Source organism: Chiloscyllium plagiosum, unplaced genomic scaffold (genome assembly GCF_037043375.1).
Source record: "Chiloscyllium plagiosum isolate Xiang-an unplaced genomic scaffold, Cpla_swu_hap1 HiC_scaffold_14, whole genome shotgun sequence".
NCBI classification, from domain to species: Eukaryota; Metazoa; Chordata; class Chondrichthyes; order Orectolobiformes; family Hemiscylliidae; genus Chiloscyllium; species Chiloscyllium plagiosum.
Window position 1 is genome coordinate 81,289,201 of NW_028270152.1, and position 26,507 is coordinate 81,315,707.

Sequence of the window (26,507 nt, forward strand, 5' to 3'; positions counted from 1 at the left end):
TCTCTCTCGTCCCCCTCGCTTTTACGCCCCCTCTCTTGCCCCCTCTCGTCCCCTTATCTCGTCCTCCCTCTCTCGCCTCCCTTAACCCCCATCTTTCGCCCCATCTCTCGTTACCTCTCTCGCCTGCCTCTCTCGCTACCGTCTCTCGCCTCCCTTATGACCCCCTCTCCTTCTCATCCTTTCTCTTTCTGTCGTTCGCTCACCATCTGTCTCCATCTCTCCATCTCTCTCTCTCTGTCGCGCTCGCCACGCCACCTAACTCGTGCTCCCCCTCTCTCTATCTTGCTGTCTCTTGCTCTCGCCCATGCTCTCTGCCCCCTCATACTCTCTCTCTCCGCGCTCTCTTGCACCTTATCTCCCTCCCTGCCTCTCGCTCTCGCTCTCTCTCTCTCTCGCCATCTCTTGCCCCCTCGCGCTCTCGCTCTCACCCTCTCTCTCCCGCCCACTCTCTCTCGAGCCACTTCTCACGCACCCCTCTCTCCTACTTGCCCTTCTTCTCTCTCTCCTCTCTCTCTCTCCCCATCTCTCTCTCGTTATGTCACTCTCTCTTGCCCACACTCTCTCTTTCTCGCCTTCCACCCCGCCCCTCTTGTTCTGTCAACCCTCTCTCCCTCTCTCTTGCACACTCTCTCACCCTCTCTCTCTCGTCCGCTTTCTCTGTCTCACATCCCCTATATCTCTCTCTTGCCTCCCCCCTCTCTCGCAACCTATCTCTCTCCCTCTCGTCCCCAATCTCTGTCCTCCCTCTCTCTTTCTCCATCTCTCACTCGTCCCTCTTTTCCTCGTCCCATCTCTCTCTTGCTCACCACCTCTCCTTCTCTCTCACTCTCTCCCATTCTCTCACTGCACCCAACTCTCTCGCGCACCTCTCTCTCGTCCTGTCTCACTTACCCCCTCGCTATCGCTCTGCCCCTGATTACCATCTCACTCTCTTCTCTCCCTCTCGTTCCCTCCTCAATATCTCTCTCCTCTCTCTTTCTCCCTCTCTCGCGCCCAAGCTATCTCTCTCATCGCCTCTCTCTCTTGCACCCCTTTCTCTCTCACTCACTCGCCCACACTCTCTCCCCATCTGTCTCCCCCAGCCCTCGCCCTGCTCTCTATCTCTCACCCGCTCTCTCTCAAACCGTCCCTCTCTCTCTTTTGCCGCTTCTGTCTCTCTTGCTCCCTCTCTCTCGCCCACCCCACTCACTCTCGCCCCAATCTCTCTCGCCCCCGCTCTCTCCATCTCATCTCCCCTCCTTCTCTCACCCCTTCTTTCTCTCAATCCCCTCTCTTCTTGTCCCACCTTCTGTCTCTTGCCCCCTCTCTATTACTCCCCCTCTCCCTTGCCTGTATGTCTCTCTTGTCCTGATGTTTCTCTCGACCCGTCTCTCTCTCTCTCTCTCTCTCGTCCTCTCTTTCTTTCTCTCTCTCAAAACCTGTCTCTCTGTCTCATCTCTTCTCTCTCCCTCACGCACTCAAACTCTCTCCTGCCAACATTTTCTGACCCACACCCCCTCCTCCCTCTCGCCCCATCTCTCAACCCTTCTTCCTCTTGCACCGCATCTGTCTCACACACCGTCCTGTCTCTCTCACCTCCCTCTCTCTTGCCCCACTTCTCTCGCTTCCCTCTCTCTTGCCCTCTCACTCCACTGCTCTCTCTCGTCCCCGCGCTCTCTCATCCGTCTGTCTTGCCCCTGTCTCTCTCTCTCTCTCAACCCTCCCTCTCTCGACAGTCTCTCTCTCTTGCCTCATTTATCTCTCTCTTGACATCCCATTCTCTCTTTCTGTCCTTTGTCTTTTTCTCTCTCTCCTCCCCTATTTCTCTCGCCGCCTTTCTGAACATAGAACATAGAACATAGAACAATACAGCACAGAACAGGCCCTTCGGCCCACATTCCATGCCCCCACCACTCTCTGGGTAAAGAACCCACCCCTGACATCTCCCCTATACCTTCCACCCTTCACCTTAAATTTATGTCCCCTTGTAACACTCTGTTGTACCTGGGGAAAAAGTTTCTGACTGTCTACTCTATCTATTCCTCTGATCATCTTATAAACCTCTATCAAGTCACCCCTCATCCTTCGCCGTTCCAATGAGAAAAGACCGAGAACTCTCAACCTATCCTCGTACGACTTCCTCTCCATTCCAGGCAACATCCTGGTAAATCTTCTCTGCACCCTCTCCAAAGCTTCCACATCTTTCCTATAGTGAGGCGACCAGAACTGCACACAGTACTCCAACTGTGGCCTAACCAAAGTCCTGTACAGCTGCAACATCACTTCACGACTCTTGAATTCAATCCCTCTGCTAATGAACGATAATACTCCATAGGCCTTCTTACAAACTCTATCCACCTGAGTGGCAACCTTCAAAGATCTATGTACATAGACCCCAAGATCCCTCTGTTCCTCCACCTGACTAAGAACCCTACCATTAACCCTGTATTCCGCATTCTTATTTGTTCTTCCAAAATGGACAACCTCACACTTGGCAGGGTTGAACTCCATCTGCCACTCCTCAGCCCAGCTCTGCATCATATCTAAGTCCCTCTGCAGCCGACAACAGCCCTCCTCACTGTCCACAACTCCACCTATCTTCGTATCATCTGCAAATTTACTGACCCACCCTTCGACTCCCTCATCTAAGTCATTAATAAAAATTACAAACAGCAGAGGACCCAGAACTGATCCCTGCGGAACTCCACTTGTAACTGGGCTCCAGGCTGAGTATTTACCATCTACCACCACTCTCTGCCTTCGACCGGTTAGCCAGTTTTCTATCCAATTGGCCAAATTTCCCTCTATCCCATGCCTCCTGACTTTCCGCATAAGCCTACCATGGGGAACCTTATCAAATGCCTTACTAAAATCCATGTACACTACATCCACTGCTCTACCCTCATCCACATGCTTGGTCACCTCCTCGAAGAATTCAATAAGACTTGTAAGGCAAGACCTACCCTTCACAAATCCGTGCTGGCTGTCCCTAATCAAGCAGTGTCTTTCCAGATACTCATAAATCCTATCCCTCAGTACCCTTTCCATTACTTTGCCTACCACAGAAGTAAGACTAACAGGCCTGTAATTCCTGGGGTTATCCCTATTCCCTTTTTTGAACAGGGGCACAACATTCGCTACTCTCCAGTCCCCTGGTACCACCCCCTTTGCCAGTGAAGACGAGAAGATCATTGCCAACGGTACTGCAATTTCCTCTCTAGCTTCCCACATAATCCTAGGATATATCCCGTCAGGCCCGGGGGACTTGTCTATCCTCAAGTTGTTCAAAATGTCCAACACATCTTCCTTTCTAACAGGTATCTCTTCTAGCTTACCAGTCCATTTCACACTCTCCTCTTCTACAATACGGTCCCTCTCGTTCGTAAATACTGAAGAGAAGTACTTGTTCAAGACCTCTCCTATCTCTTCCGACTCAATACACAGTCTCCCACTACTGTCCTTGATCGGACCTACCCTCGTTCTCGTCATTCTCTGGTTTCTCACATACGCATAAAATGCCTTGGGGTTATCCTTGATCCTATCCGCCAACGATTTTTCATGCCCTCTCTTAGCTCTCCTAATCCCTTTCTTCAGGTCCCTTCTGGCTATCCTGTATCCCTCCACTGCTCTGTCTGAATCCTGTTTCCTCAACCTTATGTAAGCCTCCTTCTTCCTCTTTACCAGACATTCAACCTCTCTCGTCAACCAAGGCTCCTTCACACGACCATTTCTTTCCTGCCTGATAGGTACATACATATCATGGACACGTCGTATCTGCTCTTTGAAAAAGTTCCACATTTCCACCACATCCTTCCCTGACAGCCTATGCTCCCAACGTATGCTCCTCAAATCCTGCCTTACAGCATCGTAATTTCCCTTCCCCCAATTATAAAATCTACCTTGTTGTGCGCACCTATCTCTCTCCATAACCAAGGTGAAAGTCACAGAATTGTGGTCACCATCACCAAAATGTTCACCCACTAACAAGCCCACCACTTGTCCCGGTTCATTACCGAGTACCAAATCCAATATGGCCTCCCCTCTGGTTGGACAATCTACATACTGCGTTAGAAAAGCTTCCTGGACACACTGCACAAACACCGCCCCATCCAATCTACTTGATCTAAAGAGCTTCCAATCAATATTTGGGAAGTTGAAGTCGCCCATGACTACGACCCTGTGGCTTCTGCACCTTTCCACAATCTGTTTCCCAATCTGTTTCTCCACATCTCTGCTGCTATTGGGGGGCCTATAGTAAACACCCAACAAGGTGACTGCACCTTTCCTATTTCTGACTTCAGCCCATACTACCTCCAGAGGCAGATCCCCCTCAAACTTCCTTTCTCTTTCTCCTCGCCCCGCTCTCTCTAGCTCTTACCCCCTTTGTCTCTCTCTCTAGGTCTCGCTCTCTTTCTCTCTCGCTCTCGTTCTTGCTCTTTCTGTCTCTCTCGCTCCCTCTCTCTCTTCTTCCCTCGCCCGTCTCAGTCTCACTCTTTCTCAACCACTCTCTCTGTCTCGCCCCTCTCTCTCATTATCTCCTCCCCGCCTCTCTCTCCCTCAGCCTATCTCTCCTCTGCCCCATCTCCCTCTCTCCCCGCTCATAAATCTCTCTCCACCTTCTCTCACTCTCGACCCCCCTCCCTCTGTGTGTGTCTCTCTCCCCACCTCCATCCGATTCTCTTTGAATCTCTCGCTCCTGTCCCTCCTTCCTTCTATATCTGTCACACTCTGTCTCCCTGGTTCTTCCTTCTCCCTCTGGCCTAGAGCCTGGGGGGTGGTGGTGAGGCTGCGTGTAGCGGGGTGGGGGTGAGTGGATAGAGAGATGTGGGAGATGGCAGGATGGTGAAATGGGGTAGAGACAGAATTGCGGTAGGGAAACAGAGACAGCAGGAGAGTGAGAGTGAAGGTGAGGGAGAGAGAGAAGAGTAGATTCGGGTGGAGAAACGAGGGGGGATGTGAAAGAGAGAAGGGGAAGAGGAGAGTAAAAGGGTGAGGTGGTGAGAAAGAGAGAGTGTGCAGAGAGAGAGAGAGAGGGAGAGAAATGAGTAGAAAGAGTGGAGGGAGGAAATAGGGAGGCGAGGTCGGAGTGGGGGGATAGAGGAACCGAAACCTAGCTCCTGATTGCAGGGCGCAGTGCCCTCCCCTTGCTTGAGGACAAGGACTTGTCGTGAGTCTGTGTCTCTCCAGGTCAGCTTCTTCAACACAACCACACATAACAACATCGTTCACTCTGCTGCTTGGCACTTTTTAATGAGCATTTTTATTGTTTACAAATTGAAGTAATGGATATAGTCAGTGGGATGGTGTCTTTTCACACTGGCCCCTGAGTTGTGAGAAACATTGAAATACATCCCTGTAACCCTCCCCCACCCACCCCACCCACCGTAGGATAAGGTTGGACAAACCAGCGCTGTCCTCAGTCTATTACCATAGGCTGCTCCATCGCTGAAACACTGAACTGAAAAAAGAAAATCCCGGATGGTGTGATTAATGATGGAATTTGATTGATGAATGGATTTGGGTGAAGGGATATTTCAGCACATTCTTCAGCTGCTGCCTGAACTTAGTCTGGGTCACGGCATAAATCGCGGTGTTTGTGCAGCAACTGAGGAGCTGCAGCATGAAGCCCAATTCCTGCACAAAGCGATCTAGATACACAAAGTCATACCCAAAATTATACATCCTGTTCCATATAGAATACACCATTAACATTGACCATAAAAGGATAAAATTGGCCGAGATCACAAACAGTAAAACAATGGATTTTTTTCGTTTTCTCATTTCTGTGTCAGACTGAGCGTCCCCAATGGTGCGAGCGCGGAGTCTCCTGCGGGCCCTGCTGGTCACTAAAATGTGTCTGATGGTGAGAACATTGAGCAGCAGAATCAGGAGAAATGGGACACCCGGGGTTAAAATGTGGTGGAGGAACTCGACTGTGGACCAGACACTGGAGGCTATAACAGCGAATGTTGCCTCACAAAACCAGGGGTCGTTCTGCAGCAAATACTGAGCCTTGAGCATAAAATACCAGAAAATGTTCTTTAAACAGCTCAGCACAGTCACTGCTCCCAGAACCACAGCTGCCGTTTTCTCACTGCAATATTTACTTTTCAGCTTCTGACAACAAATGGCCACAAACCGATCAAAGGTGAAAGTAACAGTGAACCAGACAGAACAGTCAGTGGCTGCATAAAGCAGGCCGGCGTGGATGTTACACACGGGGATGGAGGACCTCAGGAAATAAAAGTGCTCCCAATAAACAATGGGAATTTGTCTTAGTATCAGGTCGAGGATAATGACCATGAGATCAGCCGCTGCCATGGCCCCAAGGTAACGTCTGACACATGGAGACAATCCACAATCTTTATAAAGCAGGATGTAGATGGTCACTCCGTTAACTGTGAGGAAGGAAAACAAACACATTATCCATCAGCCTGGAGGCAAAGGGACCAGTTTGACTGGGGACAAAGTGAGATTTTCAAATGTGTCTCTGTATTCAGAGATTTATTAAAAATAATTGGAGCTGGAGTAACAAATGAGAAGATCTGAATTACTGACAAAAATGTGGCAAATTTCACAAGAATCACCCCCTCCACAAACACACAGAGACATCCGTAAGAACAGATGGTTTCTCGAGCATTCCCACAAACTCGATCACTCGAGAGCAGGCACAGTTCCTAAAGCAGGGGGTGAAAACGTTGCTGTCCAGAAGGGTTCGCTCCCAGTTTCATGAAGACAAACGGAGTTTGGACCTGTCTGTCTTTTAGTCTAAATTGTGGTCAATCCTGTGTCGTGAAGAAATGTAATTGCAGGGAAACCGTATTCACCCCTTTAACTTCAGAACAGTGTCTCCTTCTCCCTGGAACGGTATCTCTTCCCTCGGGATCTTATCGTTTGTTCAATTCACTGATGTCCGGCCATTCACAAACAATGCCCGTTATTGATCGTTTCAGGGAATGTCCGTTATAGAATTTTGGGGCAGAGTTGTCCGGGGAATGTCGGTTACAGAATGTTGGGAGAGAATTTTCCGTGAATGTCGGTAATAGAATGTTGGGGACAGAATGTTCCGGGGAATGTCAGTTATAGAATGTTAGGGACAGAATGTTCCAGGAAATATCAGTTATAGAATGTTCAGGACAGAATGTTCCAGGGAATGTCGGTTATAGAATGTTAGGGACAGAGTGTTCCGGGGAATGTCGATTGTAGAATGTTGGTGACAGACAGTTCTGGGGAATGTCATTTATAGAATGTTGGGGACAGAGTGTTCCCTGGGACACCTTGACCTGTCCATCACCCCTTATCCACCCCACCCTCCGCTCTGACCTATCACATCTCCCCCACCTCCATCTACCGATCACATGCTCAGTTAACTTCCCCTCAGCCCCAGCCCCCTCCCATTTATCTCTCAGCACTCCCGTCCCACAAGCCTCATTCCTGATGAAGGGCGTATACAGAAACGTTGATTCCCCTGCTACTCGGATTCAGCCTGACTGCTGTGTTTTTCCAGCCTCGCACTCCCGATCAGGAAACAGTTTAATACCGCCATACTCACACAATCAGGCCTGATGGGAAATGTTTCATGAAGTCCCATCACCATCCCTGGGTATATCCTGACCCACCGGCAGGACAGACCCACCAGTGGTGGGGACACCCTGGGATACAGTCAGGGAGGATTTACCCTGCAATTCCCCAACATTGATTCCAGAACCCAGGAAATCTCATAATAACAGGTCAAGTATGGCCAAGGAAATCACCTGATGATGGACATCTCCTGTCCCCCACCCTACCCCTCGGTGATAAATCAGTTCCCCTCGATGTCGAATACAAATCAGAGGAAGCTTTGAAGATGACAAGGACACAGAACGTCCACTGAGTGTGGGACTTCAATGTCCAGCACCAAGAGTGTCCCCAGAGGCCCACCACTGATTGAGCAGGGAGAGACCTCACACACACAGCAGCCAGACTGGGGGATGTAATGGGGGAACCAAGATGGAAACATTCTCACCAAACTCCTGTCCCAGATGGATCTGTCCCTGACATTATCTGTAGGAGTCCTAGCAGAGGGAAAGTCCTAGCTTCATACTGAAGATCCTGCCCACTGTATTCTTTGGCACTCTCTCCTGTGAAGAAGGACATACTTCTAAAGGACCGAGCACATAGAAACTGGGCATCCATGAGGCACTTGGGCTAGCAGCAGCTGCAGCATCAATGGCCTTCACTCCATCGTGAAGTCAAAAGTGGGCTGTTCCCTGATAGTTCCAAAATGTTCAGCATCATTCACTGAAGCAGGCTATTCAGCCCATCAAGAATTTTAAACACGAACAGAATGATGCAATTCAGCCATGGAGGCTATTACTCAGCAATTGGAGCAGATCTTTTAATCTCTCCTACCAGTCACACCGGAAATGGAAGGGAACATTCAGCCTTTCAAAGCTGCTAGGCAGGAATGGGAGGATGGGTTACTGAGCCGGGAATAGGGATAAATTAGGGAGAAATCAGTCTCTATCAGTTTAACACAATTTAACGACTTCAGTGACACAGTGACCAGTGTTGGGCCTCAACAATTTGCAAACGATATCAACGGTTTCCAGAAATGCAACAAACGTGTTCAAACTAAATTTAAACTGACACTAAGATGGACAGGAGCTGAAGTTATCAAGGGGAGGTAGAGAGTCTGAAAATGGATAAGCAATGGAAAACAACTTGGAGATCGAATATAAAGTGGGTAAGCATGAATCTGTGATTTTTTTTTCAGGAAGAATAAAAAGGCTGTGTTTTACATAAATGGAAAGGGATTTCAAGACCTAATGAAACACTGAGTACTGAGCCGTTCAGACATGGGAAGTGTTGCTCCACCTCCTTGATGGTCTGCTCCCTGATGTTCCCAGCGACCAAATGCTCTCAGTACACACGGGATATTTCCATATTGTTGGTTGGCGGTGGGGAGTGGTCAAGGGAAGGGTGTTGCCGTGCACCAAGGGTGGCAGCTTTATCTGAGAGGCCACACTTTCTTTCTTCATGGAGACCCGAGGACGATGAGAATGGCTGACTGCTTCTGAATGAAGAGGCTGGGGCTGCTGACAGGGCAGTGGGTACTCACCAACATGATATACTGTCCATGGGCACACTGTAAAATTAATGGAGTGAGAGACGGACGGTCTAATCTCAAGAATGGAAACTAAAGGCTTTGCTAGATCAACTGAAATGGTTAGATATACCACATTCTCAATCCAGTTCACAAAAACTGCCCAGATACCATAACCTCAGAGGAGCTACCTGTTCACTGTGGAACACTGAGCAGACCAGGCTAGTTTACTGCTCAGTACAACCCAGCAATCTGTCCAGAGTGGAACACTGTGCAGATTCATCCATTGCACTGGTCAACATAATCCGTGAATCTATCCAGAGTGAAACACTGTCCAGATCATATTAGAGCATTGATCTATAACCACGGAGTAGATATCTATCCAGCACGGCGAGCTGTGCGGACCACAGCAGTGCATTGGTCTATAATCCCAGACTGGATATCTGTCCAGCACAGGGAGCTGTGCGGTCCTTAGCAGTGCATTGGTCTATAACCCCGGACTAGATATCTGCCCAGCGCGGGGAGCTGTCCAGACCACAGCAGTTGCACTGATCTACAAACACTGACTAGATATCTGTCCAGCACGGGGAGCTGTGCGGACCACAGCAGTGCATTAATCTATAATCCCAGACTAGATATCTGTCCAACACAGGGAGCTGTGCAGACCACAGCAGTGCATTGATCTATAACCCAGACTAGATATCTGTCCAGCAAAGAGAGCTATGCAGACCACAGCAGTGCATTGATTTATAAAGCTCAAATAGATATTCTGACCAGCACAGTGAGCTATGCAGTGATCATCTGCGAATTAATCTGTTAATGTGGAACTGTAAACCTGGCGAACTGTGTACATCACTCTAGTGCATTGTTCTGTAATACTGTGTTAGATCGCTTCCGAGCATTGGGAAACTTGTAGCCCATGCTGGAAGTGACAGGATGTGTAGCTCCCATCCATTTACAGATCCATGTATCCATGTGATGTGGACGTAAAAATCACTGCCAGAGAGAGATGGCAGGGAAATCAGTTTAAGTATTGCCAAATTGGATGTGTTTGAGGTATAGATAGAGAAAGGAAAATCGAAAGACATACAATGGAAGGATGTGTTCACAAGTTTCAGAATGTTGAAAAGAACACAATTCAATTGCATCCAGCAACATGAGCCAATATTCTCAGGAATGGTGGACGAATGGCATATTGTTGTAAGTTCGTATGATCGACGGTTTTGTATGTTCATTGGTTCTGCAGCATTCTAACAATCATTTGTCTCAGTGCCATTTTCCTTGAGTGTGACAGAGGGATTGTCTGCACGAGGCGCATCTAGTTTCCTGGTGCTCTCTCATAGTACTCACCTCATTAACAACCCACCCCACCCCATGGTGTCCATCTCATTCAATACCAACCGAAATTATCCACCCATCACAGCTGTAGGTACTCACCATCACCCAGATACCCCTGCATATTCCTTGATCCCTTGCACTGGTGCCATCTTTAAAAGGCCAATGGGCACACGGTAGAGCTTTCTCAGTTCAGATCTGCCCTGCACAGTTTAGGCTGAGCATGGCAGACAAGGGGCAGTTACACCACAGTTTGTCAACTGAGGCACAGAGGTCCTGGTGGATGGGCTAGTAGAGGGGGACCATTCTCTTCCCTGAGGGGGCCACACCAAGCATGGTCCGAGCTCACCCCTCAGCTCAGTGCAATGTCTGCGGTCTGAAGAAATGTCCAGCAATACAGGACAAGCATCAATAACCTTCTCTGCTCTGTCAGGATAAGGGTCACCGTATTCTCTCTGTTCCCTCACACTCACTGTACATCTGTCATAGCTCATGGTCCACCACTCTCACTAATGCATGCAGTATCTTCTCTCTCTCTGTCTCTCTCTGTCTCTCTCCCTCTCTCTCCCCCTCCACTGCACCCCCTCACTAATAACATTGTATGGATTCAACGCTGTGGACTGACTCCCTCCAGACAACTCACCGTTCCGCCCACCTACAACCAGCACGAACTGCAAGGACACTCACTCCCAACCTCGCTCCCTCCCTCACTTTCTCCCATACCAGGAGAAACAGCCTGGAATAGGACAGAAAGGGCCAAGCTGGGTGTGGAATGCCCGATATCCGTTCCCTCACCCCCTGCACCCGCGACGTGGGAAGGATCCTGGTACGAGTGAAATATCCACATCCCACCAACCGAGTAAGGAGCAACGTTCAGTGAAGGACAATTCTCACTTTAAACCCACTGGCAGTTCGGTTTCCTCCATCACAACTTAGAAACCGTGACCCTGATGCCATCTCCCTTTTGTGTTTGGCTGTTACAAATGGAATCCCCATGGTCTCGGTGGGCAGGAGGGTGAGATCACAACACATCATCACCACCACCTCCCAGGAAGGGAGCACAGAGATTCCATCCTACAGCTCCCACTGTAAACCGCTCAGATACTGAAACTAATCAGTGATAGTTACTTGTCCAGACATCTTCAATAATCAGTACTCATATACACCCAGCGCTCTCTGTTCCTGCACCCCCTTTATAATGGTATGGCCTGTTTTAAACTGTCTTTCATTGTCTTTCCTACCAAAGCACATCACCTCACACTGCACTGCATTGATCCCCATCTGCCATATACTTGGACACTACACCAACGTGTCATTGTCATCTTTGAGTTCCACACTGTTCTCCACAATGGTGTCATCGACAAACATTGAGATTGTCCTCGTGTCACAGTTCCCATGAAACAACTGAAAGCCTGCCACACACATGAGTGTGAGCAAATGAAATACTGATATATTCCCATGGACGGAGTCGAATGATGTCATGCTGTAAATGGAGCAACAAAACTCCTGACACACAGGAGACCAAGTGAATGAAATATTAAGATACCATGGAGCAAAAGAATCTGGATAGGCTCCAGTCATCTACATTGACAACAGGGTACTAATGTTATGAAGGTGAAAGCGTGTACTGTACATTTAAGAGAGGGTAATGCTGTTCTGAAATGAGAGCTTACAAATACCTGTGTATGTGAGAGCCAGAGTGTCAAGGACAATGGAAATATCTAACATTTGGCTGTGAAACAGATCCCTGAATTGGTTGCTCTTTGCACAACAATTCGAATTTTCCCAGTCATCTTAAATTATTCCCCAGTATACAAAAATCAAATTAAGTGTGAATGTATTGCTTTTCAAAAATCTAACCAATGGAATAATCTGATGTTGTGGATATTAAAAATGCAGGCATTTTGAAAATTGTAGAATGAGAAAATGCCATCAACACAGATTCAAGAAATTAGGAAACACTCTCTATCAAAGGTAGCTTTTCATATGAAACATATCCGCAGTAAAAAGAAAGAAGGTGACCCAGGGAGATCTTCAGCCAGAAGAAGACTCCGAAAGCAACAGCTGCTGTGTGGTTTTGAAATTAAGTTTATGTAATTTCAATAAGAGTCCTATAGAATGAGTATATTGTTATAGAGTTGGAGTCGGGTAATAAGCAGTTAAGAGAAAGTGGGTCTCAGAGTTGTGAATACTTGATGTAAAATGTTCACTTTCAGAGTTAAAAAATAAATTGATGTCTTTATTTAAAAAGTGGAATTTGGGAGTTCTCTATCAATCATATTTTAACAGTTTGCGAGGCAAATTGAACATTTCTTTATGTTTAGTTTAAATTACCAGATGAGTTCAATGCTGTGTACTCACAATTCTTGAGTGTGTATCTGTGTGGGGCAGGTCTGGCATTCTCTGTCGTGTTTAAAGTGTTGCAATGCAACCCTCTTCTAGCTTCCCCCACGCTACTGCACAGGCATTGGCAGAGGGTGAAAACCAGCAGAGATTCATTCACAGAGGGGGAGGGAGAGGGCAGCTGCTCACAGCACCATCCAGACAGATGTCTTATCCATGCACTGATCTAAATGTCCTTTAAACATTGTAACTGTCCCTGCTTTCACCACGTCCGCTGGAAGTTCATTCCACACACAAGCCAGCTTCTGTCTAAAATAATTGCCTCTCATGACATTTGTAAATCTTTTTCCTTGCACCTTCAAACATTCCTCAGTTTTGAATCCTCAACACCAGGGAAAAGACATCAGCCTTTCAGCTTATTTGTGCCCCTCATGATTTTATAAACCTCTGTAAAGTTATCACTTAATCTCATGCTCTCCGGTGAAAAAAGGTCCCTGCTGATGCGGCCTCTCCTTATAGTTCAATCCCTCCATTCCCAGCAACATCCAGGTTAATCTCTTCTGAATCCTCTCCAGTTTAATAATATATCAAAGTCAATAATATCAAAGTGAATAATCAAGTTATTTCTCAGGGTGGGGAGATCAGAACTGGAGGACAAAGGTTGAAGGTGAGAGGGGAAACATTTAAAAGTGACCTAAGGGGCAGCTTTTTCACACAGAGGGTGGTGTGCCAATGGAATGAGCGGGCAGGGTAACAGACTGGGGATAGTATTTCAGAAGAGGTCTCACCAATGTCATTTCGAACCTCAACATGACATCCCATTCCGATGAGCAATGTAGACAAGTGTGCTAACCACCTTCGTGACCACACAATCTATATGAGATGCATTTTTTACAGAATTATACCTGACGGCAAAGGTCTCTGTTCTACAACACTGTCAAATGCCCTAATTTTAATTGTATGAGTCCTGCTCTTGATGATTTACCAAATGCAATACCTACATAAATACAAACTAAACTCCATTTGGCACCCCTTAGCCCAGTGTTTGACATCACGGCCTCCTCCCCGTCCCCCTTCAATTTAAAATACCCTCCCCCTCTCCAGGAGGCATGAACACTGAGCTTGGGTGGCCTTGAGCAGTTAGGGGGAGAAGGGACTGACTGCAGACACAGACAGTGGGATGGAGAGGCTGGACAGTAATCAGCGGCCTGGTATCATTTCATGATTTTAGGAAGAGGGCAGTCGCACGTGAAAGTTGTGTAATACTGATCGGTGCTTTGGGGCCAGACATTAATCTCTTTCTTCGTCTCTGGTGTTCAGCAATAAATATCTATTCGAGACCCTTCATGCTGCAGAGTGTATCTAAAGGATTTCTTTGCCTAATATTGTAGACCACAGATGATAGCAATTAAAGATGTTTATGGTTAATTTCGATGGCACAGACATGCATTCAACATCCTACAATTGAGATAAATATCTTGCATTTGTTTCAAAATACAAAGTGTTTTGTGTCGTTCAGTAATGGTAACTTGATTATAATAAATCCACACCGAGCTGAAAGCTGGCACTTAAAATATGACCAAAATCTGGGTATGGTAGTGTATTGGGTACTGTCCCTTCCTCTGAGCCAGAGCTCTGGTCTTGATTCCAATTCCTGAATTTGTGTGGTAGTGTTCCTAGCTCTGGACAAGAAGGTCTGGATTCAAGTCCTGCCTGTTGCAGAGGTATGTCACAGAATGTCATAACAGGCTGATGAGCAAACACACAGGAGATTACAGCTGTATGGGTATTGCTGAGTAGTGCAAATGCTCCTACCTCTGGGCCCAAAGGTTTCAGTGTAAATCCCTCTGAAGTGTTCCATAATACATCTGAACAAACTGATTAAAATGGTTTTAGAATTGTGACCTGACAGCGAAAGAAGAGGTGTCAGTATTGAATTTCAGAACATAGGCCCGGGATGACTGAAAGTACAGCCATTCACTTTGATATGAGTTGCATTTTATAGCGGTCAATGTTTATAAAATCAGGATGGTCATGGATAGGGTGAGTAGTCAGGGTTTTTCCCCACGTTAGGAGCGTCCAAATCTAGAGGACATTAGTTGAAAGTGGGAGGGGAAAGATTTTGTAGAGGCCTAATTGGCACCTTTTCACGCAGAGGGTGGTGTGCATATGGAACGAGCTGCTAGAGGAAGTGGTGGACACTGGTATAACTACAACATGTAAAAGGCATCTGGATGCTGACAGACCTGCTGAGTTTTCCAGCAGTTTCTGTATTTGTTTAATAATGGACTCATTTTAACACAGGCATGCTGAATACATTAAACATTTTATTTTTTACTGACGCAGGGACATATAAACATGCCTTCAAATCGGTCAACACCATTTTCTGCTGATGGTATGGGTCTGTGTATGACAGCAGCAATGACACACCTTCATGGAGCAGGGAATGTGATGAAGACATAGTTCAAACAATGTACAACGAGACCTCACATGGTCCAGTTTGCGAGAGGATGACAATATTGTGTGATTCAACTCAGATCGGCAAAAATGTAATCTGCCTGAGAAGGAATGGCCTATTGCACTCTCTCTCTCCATTATTGTTCCTCATCACAGCAATGTGTGCTAGTGAAAAAAGAGCTCAACAGTAATCGTTAACATTCTTATTTTTATAGAATTACTGCAGTGTGGAAACAGACCCATCAGCCCAACCAACCTTCCAAAGCGTAACCTTCCCAGGCCCGTTCCCTTGCATTTACTCCTGACTAGTGAACCTAACTGCGAAATCTCTGAACACTAAGGACAATTTAGCATGACCAATCCACCAAACCCACACAGCTTTGGACTGTGAGAGGAAACCAAATCACCTATTAGAAGCTCACACTGACAAGGGGAGATGTGCAATCTCCACACAGATGGTCACCCGAGGCTGGAATCGAACCCAAGTCCCCGTTGCTGTGAGGAAGCAGTGCAAACCACTGAGCCACTGCGTTACGCTTTGGGCGATCCCTGCCTCGAAATCATTGAAACCTCCTCACTGCCTAATACAAATGGAATTCAGCCATATCCAACTGTTCCAGGATGAAATCCCATTGCTAGCAGCGTCTGTGAGTAACATACCTTTAGAAGGAGAATAAAATTTTGGACAATCTCTCGTGTTTTTTTTTCTTTTGTCATGAGTTACACTAATATCTGAACAAAGTTCTTTCAACTTTAAATTGCATAGATTTATTTATCGGTTGTGTGTGTGTGTGTATGTGTTTAGAAAGGGAAATATCGATTATTTATTTGCAATATCCAAACAGTTTGCCATTCATCTTTCCATCATAGTTTGAGAAACATTGCTCTGGATCATATACGTGATATTTTAGCAGATTAAAGAAACTAGCCTGAGTTGTTCCTAAAACTGACCCTGACCCAGTCTGAGACCGATATCATTGGCCATATCACCAACCTGTTTACATTTAACATTTGTTATGAGCAGTGGAGGAGTGGGACTAGAAAAGGAAACAGTGACCCAAGATGCCAGGGAACTATCGAGAGGTCAGCCTAACGTCAATATTGGGTAAGTTGTTGGAGGGGATTCTGAGTGACAGGAACTACATACATTTGGGAAGGCAAGGAGTGATCGGGTAGTCAACGTGGATTTCTGCATGGGAAATCATGTCTAATTAATTTGATTGAGTTTTATGAACAGGTGACAAAGAAGATTGATGAAGACAGTTTGGTAGACATTGTCTATATGACCTCAGCAAGGTGTTCATAACATTCCGATTGGTAGACAAATTAGTAAGTTTCGGTTGCATGGGATACAGAGGAAGCTAGTCACAATTGACTTGAAGGAAGCGGGTATGTTTCAGACTGGAGGTTTGTGAGCAGCAGTGTGCTGCAAGAGTCAGTACTGAGTTCACTGCATTTCATCGTTTATGTAAAATATTTAGATGGGGATATCGGAGGCATCATTAGCATGTTTACAGATTACATCAGGAAGGTGGCGTAGTCAATTATCTCAGAGTACAACGTGAACACAATTAGAAGGGACAAAGGGGCAAGGAGTGACAGATGAAGTTTAATTTAAATAAATATGAGGTTTTGAATTTTGTGAAGGCAAATCAGAGCAGAAATTACACACTTAATGATAAGGTCCTGAGGAGTGTAGTGTAACAAAGGGACCAAGGGCTGCAGGTGCACAGTTCCTTGAAAGTGGAGTCACAGGTAGACAGAGTGGTGTAGATCATATTTGGCACATTTGTCTTAATCATTGAGTATAGGAGTTGTGGTGGCATGCTGCATCTCTGCAGGATGTTGGTGAGGCCACTTTAAGAATACTGGGTCAAACTCAGTTGACTGCAGAAAAGATTTACATGTATGTCCCAAGAGTGAAGGTTTGAACTTTATGGAGAGGTTGATTTGGTTGAATTGTTTCCCCCGGAGTGTCAGAGGCTGAGGGGTGACATCACAGAGGTTTATAAAATCATCAGGGACATGGATATTCTGAACAGCCACGTTCTGCTCTCCAGGATAGAGTAGTCCAGAAGAAGAGGGAAGAGCTTGAAGGCGAGAGAGCGAATTATTTAGAAGGGACTTGAAAGTAAATGTTTCACACAGAGTGTGTGTACAGAAAGTGCTGTCAGAGGACGTGGCGGAGGCGGTTACAATCGCACATTTAAATGTATCTGAAAGAGGTGGGATATTCTCCAAATGCTGGCAAATGGGACTTCATCAGATTTGATATCTGATCGGAGTGGACAGATTGGACTAATGGGTCTGTTTCCATGCTGCATGACTCTCTGATTTTATCAGAGGAATGACGAAAAATTCTGGAAGGACCTTTCAAGTCGGAATTTTCTTCACTGGAAGTTTATCATGCCTTTATGTTCACATTGATTGAAAGCTGTGTTAGTTAAATATTTGACAGGGAAGTGAGTCATGGATAATGGGATACAGACAGGAAGGTGGGGCTGAGACCACAACCTGATCAGCCACAATCTTAGTGCCTGGTGGAGAAGGCTCAAAGTGACTGATGACCCACTCCTGCTCCTCAGTCCCATGTTTCAGAATTCCATTGAGTCCCACAAACCTGCTGGACAGGGACAGTTGGAACCTACTTACTCCTATAACCTGGTACACAGGAACAGAGGAGACCATTCCGTCCCTCAGGACTGTCACACACGTTTTGAGGTGATTTGGGAAACGTAATTGGAAAACCCAGGCTGGGAATGAAAGAGGCCCCTCATCTCTCTTTACAGAGCTTCCCCTCTCTGGAACTTGTGCTTCATTTGTTGGTCATGTTGTAGACCCAGGTTCACTGTGAATACAGCCCACATACCTCACCCAGAGATGGCTCACAAAATCCTCTGGTCTCAGTGGCTGCAATATTCCATAACAGAACATCCATGAAAATAACACCCACTAACTTTCCAATAATAGAATGTGAGAACGTCAGAAACAGGGACAGGTCGTTCACTCCCCAAGCCAGCCTTGCCCTTCATTAAGATCATGACTGATCTGATCTTGGTCTCAAATCCTTTTTCATACCCAATTCTTCATAGCCTTCAATTCTCTTATAGGTCAATATACATCTACCTCCTTTTCAAATACTTTCAGTCATCTCGCTCCCCAAACACTGTTGAGAAGAGAAATCCTGACATTCAATAGCACCTGTTTGAAGAAAACACTTGCTGCTCTTATATCATGGCCTATTGATAAGAACAAAAGAGGTTGACACAAGGTTTCAGGTAAAAATGACTGGCCCTGATGTCAAAGCAATGGTTGACTTCTGTTGACACCAAGGAGCTTAACAAAACTGGACTTGATGTGAATCAGAGTAAACTCTCCAGTTTTTGGAGTCAAACATGGCACAAAAGAATATGTTCATCATCTCAGTTCTGGAGCACCTCTGTGAGCTATCCTCAGGGCAGCTTCCTCTTCACAAACATCTTCAGCTGCTTCATCAATGTCTTCCCGCCTCCACCCTCCCCACCATAAGTTCAGAAGTGGGGACAGTCACTGAAGATTCCACAATGTTCAGAACATTTTGTCCCACGTCAGCTCCTGAACCAGTCTACGTCAATGTGCAGTAAGACCAGGACTCCATTGAGGAGAAAGTGAGGTCTGCAGATGCTGGAGATCAAAGTTGAAACTTTATTGCTGGAACAGCACAGCAGGTCAGGCAGCATCCAGGGAACAGGAGATTCGATGTTTCGGGCACAGGCCCTTCTTCAGGAATTCAGGACTCCATTGAGCCTTGTGCTGTTAAAGAGTCGGTAACATTCATGTAACAGCATGGCCAGACACTGCATATTGCCACAGTAAAATAAGAGTTCATTCATCACCTCACGCTGGTTTCACAGAAATATGAGGAAGTTATTCAGCCCATTGACACCATTGGAGAAGAACAGAGACAGCCAATTCACTGCCTCCAGCCTATTACTCAGGAAGAGAAGGAGTCTAGTGTGATGCACCACATCAGAGCCCCTCGAAAATAGTTGAAGGAGGTAGCCTAGACTCTAATGTTTCCTTATTTCAAAAGAAATGTAAAGTATCTGTTCCAGATGAAATGTAACTGGTAAAACTACTCCATATGGAGCAAAACAGAGTTGATTTAAACTCGAAGGATAAAATGAATCCAAAGAAAGAGGAATTTATAATAACTTAACTCTATTGAACAAGTTAACAGTTTAATAGAACCAGGAACTATTACTAATGAACTCTTCCAATATAGGAAAATCCCATAGACGCAATCCCTGACAAAAAGGAATATTCAGACACAGATTGTCACAAACATTTCTCCAATCCAGGAAATAAAAACAGCATCAAGAGAAAATTCAGAGAGAGTAGCAGCCAGGAGACGTCCACTGAAGTTTGCAACTCTGTGGAAACCTCAACAGTTTCTGATGTTGCTAAGAAACCAAAACTCAGAGATCCTAATCTGTGAGAACTGGCCACACCCATTCACACTGCATTAAAATAAACTCAAGTCCTTCCTAGCTGTTGACTCAAGTGGTCTTAACTAACTAACTTGGTAACATTCGTTCAATCTCTAACGAATCCAGGACAAAATAACCTCTTAAAGCTACAGCACCATCACACTTGTCAGCACATCGAGCTGTTAAACAGGAACCAGGGGTAACCCAAACAGACCCTTGACCCTGTCCAATCGGACAAGGAAGAAGCCAATCAGTCCCTTGAGTCATTGTCAGAGCAGCAGGGTGAGGCCAATCAGTCCCTTGAGCCATTTTCAGAGCAGGAGGGTGATATCAATCAGCCTCTTGAATCACTTACACAGAACCAAGAGGAGGCCGTTCTGCCCCTTGAGTCACTTCCACAGGAGCAAGAGGAGGCCATTCGGCTCCTTGAGCCACTTATACAGGAAGAGGAGGAGGCTATTCCCCCCCCCCCCCACCCCGGAACACATTTACAAATGGACAGATGAATGGCTTATGCCCGAAATGTCGATTCTCTTGCTCAACGGATGCTGCCTGACCTGCTGTGCTTTTCCAGCAACCCATTCTCTACTCTAATCCCCAGCATCTGCAGTCCGCACAATCTCCGAAGTGATGCTCTAACATGACGAACAAGTGGAGCAGAGGCTGCACAGACAGACAGCTCCACATTTTTCCTCGTGGCTCCCTTGCTCGTGATATGCATGTGGAACTTTATCGTGGTTTTCTAGTGGTGAGGAGGGAAGCCGTATGTCTTGTGTGAAGTCTCAAGAAGGCACCTTCCATCTCCAAGAAGACAGCCTGATGTTCTCTATATAGGGCGAAAGCTGGTGGGAATGGCTACCTGTTTCAGATGGAAGGTATTGTGGCTGCTCTTGGGGATTGTGGACAACATGACGTTCAGTATTGGAGGCTTAATCAAGGCATATAAACTATTACCAAAGCCACGTTAGACTGATGAATGGACTCTCTAATTTCCAATAATGTTGATCTTGTTCATGTTGATCTTGTCCAATGCATGTTGTGTGCATTGTAACCTATATGCCCTACTCTGTCCAAGTCTATTTCCACCCTATGATCTGTCTGGCCATGCTTTCTATGATCTGCCTCCACTGCTCTTAAATAAAGTTTTTCCCTGTACTGAGGTACACGTGACAATAAATCGAACCAATCAATCCTGTGTAAAGTATGGAATATCTCACCCTCTCAATGTCTCTTTTGGAAATAAGTAATCGCTGCCAGTCGTCGTGTTTCAGCGTCACCATTTCTTCGTCTCTCACAGCTCTGCAGATTAAACACTCAGCTTCTTCACTCTATCCTCATGTTATCATCACCCGTGTCTGTGGTAAGGAGATAATTCCTTTCAAAGGAGATCAAATCTGTATGGAATGCCCCAAATACTCTCTCAGCAAGGCTCTACAACAGCAGGAGGATGGCTTTACTTATGTACTCGAACCATCTAACAATAAAGGACAGCATACCTTTGACAGCACTCATTACTTATACAGGATTTGATTTGGAACAGTCAGTATAGACTTGTAAGTGGGAGATCATGCTTCCCAAATTTGTTCGATTTCCTTGATGAAGTGACCAAGAAGGTTTACAAGGGCTGCGGTAGACATAGTCTGTATGGATTTCAGTAAGGCCTTTGATAAGGTTCCACGTGGATGGCTGCTCTGGAAGGTTGCATCACGTGGAATGCTGGGGAACTGGCCACTTGGATACATGGTTGGCTTGATGGAAGGAAGCAGAGTGTTTAGTGGAAGGATACTTGTCAGAACGGAGACTGAGTCCATTGCTGTTTATTATCTATGATTTGGTTGAAGATGTACAAGGCATGATTAGTAAGTTTGCAGATGACACTAAAATAAGCGGTAGCGTGATCAATGAGGAAATTTATCAGAAATTGCAGCAGGACCATAATCAGGTGGGGAAGTGGGCCGAAAAATGGCAAATGGAATTTAATATAGATGTGTGAGGTCTTGCATTTTGGAAACTCAAATCAAGGTAGGAGTTTCACAGTGAATGGGAAGGCCTGAAGAGGTGTACAGAGCAGGGAGAACCTGGCATTCAGGTGCACGGTTTTCTGAGAGTGGAGTCACAGGTAGACAGAGCAGTGAAGAAGGCTTTTGGCACACTGGCCTTCATCAGGCAGGACATTGAGTGTAGAAGTTGGGAAGTTATATTGCACAGGACTTTGGGAAGGCCGCACTCGGAGTATTGTGTTCAGGTTTTGTCACGTTGTTATAGGGAGGATGTTATGAAATTACAAAGCATGCAGAAGAAATTGAGAAAGACGTTGCCAGGACCCAAAGGTCTGCGTTACAGAGAGAGAGGTTGGACAAGCTAGGACCTTTTCTTTAGAGTTTTGGAGACTGAGGGTGGACCTAATAGAGTTGTATAAGATCATGAGTGGTATGGATAGGTTGAATGTTCTCAGTCTTTTTCTCAGGTTTAGAGAATCGAGGACTAGAGGGGATCAGATTAAGGTTAGAGGGGAAGGAATAAATGGGAACCTGAGGGGCCACTTCTTTACAAAGAGATCTGGTACGTGGATGAGCTGCCAGCAGATGTGGTTGATGAGGTACATGAACAACATTTCAAAAGCGTTTGGATAAATACGTGGATAGAAAAGGACTAGAAGGATATCGGCTAACTGCAGGGGAATGGGATTAACGTGGATGGACATTTACAAGGCGGAGTCGAATCCCTCTGTTAACAAACCCAAACACCCAGAAAAGCTTGCCTCACCTCGTAATCTGTTAAAATATGCGTGTCACAGATCTCGTTTATTCCACTATTTAACAAAAAGTTATTTTTTTAACTTTAATAGTGAACACTAACTGTTCACAAATACAAGCCCCTCTTTTCTTAGCTACTTGCTACCTGACTCCAACTCTGTAAAAACATGCTGTTCCAACAATCCACATATTGAACATTACAATCTCAAAACCACACAGTCTCTATCTTCCCCTGTGTGATCACCCTTCCAGCTGCTCATCTCCCTGGGTTTTTTTTTACTGCAAGTAGGTTTTACATGAACATGCATCTTTGATAGAGAGTGTTTGAGATGGACAGTCAGCATTCCTGCTCTCCAGCAGTTTCTCTACTGTTGGATGGCCTTGACTCTCCCTGTAGTGTTCGAAATGCTGGGTGTATATACTTCCCACTATACAATAATTCTCATAATTTGATTGCTTTCCAGGTATCCAAACAATAATATCCAAATTCCGTTGATTTCTGGTATCCTGAACGCTATTTAAACTCTTTGGTTGGATTTGAATTGTTGTCAAAACAGCACCCAAAACTCCAGTATCCATTTCCCAGCTAATTGTTACTTTTGGAACAGACTGACGTTTAGCTGGCATCTGTGACTGTACTTTTTATTCAGTAAACCCCGTTCGATCTTCAAGTGACCAGACATGCTTTCAGCTTCATAAGACCTCCTTCCTTCAAAAAACAATGAACCGTCAGAATGAAAAGATGACTTCATTTCTTTTCCTCTAATTCTTAATCCCATTAATATAAAACACAAAAGTATTAATCTCAGTTATACCATTCATATTAATTGTTCACACATATGTATTGCTGGAGTAAGTTAAATCTTATCTGCACGTTTTCCTTTAAATCCATGATAGCAAATTTGATATCACATTTTTAGGACCTACAGAATGTCCATATTACAAGTTTAAAGTCGGTAATGTAAGACTCCAAAGAAACAGTCTCATTTTCCAAAAAATGCGAGAGGATTGTCGCTGTTGTCCAGAACCACCTCCGACAATTTCTTTGTCATATAAGCATTAAAATATCATCAGGCCAGTATGAAACTCAATCATTCTTTTTCAACAATGGAGATTTTGTATTTTTTTCTGGTGAATATTTAGTTTTTTCTACAAGTAGCTATATGGCCATCCAATTCTATCATCACCGTTCTGCATCAATACATCTCTGACCCCTATATCCCTAGCATCAAACATAATTTTCAAAAGTTTGCAAAATATGTGGTGCAGCTAAAACTCACCTACTCCATCTAATCTCTCCCTCACCTCACATACATAACCCAAGCATGAGATCTCCGACTTCAGTCCTGTAAATTTATATTTAATTATTTCCAAAGGACCTCTCACTTCATGTATGAATATTATCTCAAAGGATGTCAACTGGGTAGATTTATTTGGGGCATCTCAGATGGCAAGCAATTTAATGGGACAACTTTATCCCTATCATTCAGACAATCTTGACAGTACGCTGTTAACATGGTCTTTAGCGTCTGATGCTAACTTTCCAAAGCTCCCTGGGATTCAGGGTGGAAAGAACTTGGTTTGAAGTGCTGTATGCCTAAGTTATCGATGTCTTCCTGAAACAGCTGAGCGGTGAAATGAGTCCCTTGGTCTGACTGAAGCTATCTGTGTACCGACAGCATGTATGAAAAGCTACCAACTCCTCCACCTCCCTTTTTGCCTTAATAATCTGTAATGGAATTGCCTCTGGAAATCTGATAGACACATCTGATATGGTCAGCAAATATTGCTTTCCATATTATTTTAGAAAGGGGAGCTACATAATTAATCATAAACCACGTGAAAGGTTCTTCAAATGTAGGAATTTGGATAAAATGTGCTGTTTTATTACTACCTGTGGCTTACCTCCCATTTCGCATGTATGACACGTACAAAAAAAATTAACCACGTCCTTGCGCATTCCAGGCTACTAGAAATGCTTCTGTACCTTAACCCGAGTCTTCCGTACATTTAGGTGACCGTCTGCAGTTAGTTCGCGTACTACCCGTAACACTGCATGCTAAAATGGGCACTTCGGCCCATTTCCCTTCTGCAAAATCTATCGTGGTCTCCATTTTAATTTTAGGATTCTATCCTTTCTATCCTTAAGTTAATAACGTTCGACAATATATTCTGATTCCGTTGTGTGTGTGTGTGTGTATGTTGTAAGTCCATGAGCCTTTCAGGACTAAATACCTCTGCCTGACTGTCTTCCTGCACAGGTTTTTCCTCCTCCGTTACATAAAACTGAACATCAACTTCTTTGTCTTTTTCTTTCGTTTTTGCTTCCTGCTGTAAATTATGTCAGCGGGATTTTGTTACTACACAGTCTGGAAAAAAATCCTGGTTATTTTTCTTTTAACTCTCCAGTTCCTTAATCTTCCTTTGACCTCTCCACCACAAAATGTGCTTCTCCCACCGTGAATCCTGCTAAATCGTTCGCAAGAGCAATGTATGTTCCTGGAATTGACACTCTGGCACTCACTCTCACTATTACTTTCCCAATCTCGATTTGGCACTTCAATCTGATGTTACACAATTGAGTTCTTGATGTCTGTCCACATTCCACAAAATATCACTCTCTTGTGTAACATGTCAGAAAGAGTGAAAGTACTTCCATCTCTTACTATTAGAAGCTGAGAGAAAGTGAGGACTGCAGATGCTGGAGGTCAGAAAAGTGTGGGGCTGGAATAGCACAGCAGGTCCGGCAGCAGCCGAGGGGCAGGAGAGTTGATGTTTCAGGCACGTGTCCTTCATCAGGAAAGTGTGGGGTAAGGGAGGGGGAAGGGGACTGAAAAATAAATATGAAAGTGGGGATGGAGCTGGGTGGAAGGTATCTTGGAAGGTGATAGGTAGATGCAGATGGACGTGATGGTGATAGGTCGGAGAGGAGGGTGAAGTGGATAGGACTGTTGGAACTCTCACACTGTGCAGCATCAACCGTTGGCTTCACCAAGTTTCAAATCTCCCCTCCTCCAACCTCATCCCAGATCCAACTGTTCAACTTAGCACTGCCCTCTTGAACTGTCTTAACTGTCCATCTTCTTTCCCACTTATCCATTCCACCCTCCCTTCCAACATATCGCTATCACTCCCACCTACATCTTCCTATCGCCTTCCCAGTGACCCTCCTGCCAACTGAGCTTCTACCCATCTATTTATCTTTCAGCCCCCTTGTCTCCCCACCACACACCTGACGATGGGTTTATGCTTGATATGTCGATTGTCCTGTTCTTCGGACGCTACATGACCTGCTGTGCTTTTCCGTTAGCTCACTTCTCAACTATTAGAGACTGAGCAGATCCCGTATCTCACAAAATTATAATTTCTTGTCCTTCACCCCCACCACCCTTTCTGAGTAAACTTGATCCACAGAAGCGAATTCTTTATAGAGATCAGGCACTGACTCCATAGCCAGCCCTTGCCGAGGCTGTGCACTTTCTTGCAGCTCCTCGGCTCTTCTTGGGATCTCCTTTACCACTTTCACGAATGCCACTGGCTTAATCTCTTTCATGACATCTTTTCCCAAAGTATCTTCCTTCACCACCCAACATTGTGTGCCCCAGCTTACTGCCGTGAAAATACCCTTTCCCAGTGCCCTTCTTAAACCATCTGTTCTGCAATTTTATGTGTTCTACTCCCTTATAATGAGAACACCGGAGACCTTTCACCACCTTTCAACCCCCTTGGGCTTCTTTTTTCCACTGTGGTAAATTATTGCCATTGTGCTTTACTCCATGTTTTGTAGCGTAGGATCACCCTTTTTTCCCCAGTTTCTATTCCTCACTGGATGAAGCTAAATTTCATCTCATGCACTAATGCATATTTACCTGTCATTTCTACCACGCTTCTCACTTCTTGAATTTTCTGTTTATTCACATGAATTCTTATCATCTCTAGAAGTGAGCCTTTAAACTCCTCCAGCAAAATAATCTCCTTTCGAGCCTCATAGGTCTTATCCATTTTTAAGGCCAACGCCCATCTATCAAAATGCCTGTGTCTAATTCTTTCAAACTCAGCATAAGTCTGACCTGGTTCCATCTC

General features: G+C 45.3%; 1 protein-coding gene across 1 annotated transcript in view; it reads right to left on the minus strand.

The window, feature by feature from the left end:
* Positions 1 to 5,466: 5,466 nt before the first annotated feature.
* LOC148147999 (putative G protein-coupled receptor 139) overlaps positions 5,467 to 26,507 on the minus strand; it is a 34,588-nt gene continuing 13,547 nt past the window's right edge. The window contains exon 2 of the mRNA XM_087994000.1: positions 5,467 to 6,377. Coding sequence (XP_087850126.1) covers positions 5,467 to 6,377 — 911 coding nt within the window. The remainder of the gene's footprint in view (positions 6,378 to 26,507) is intronic.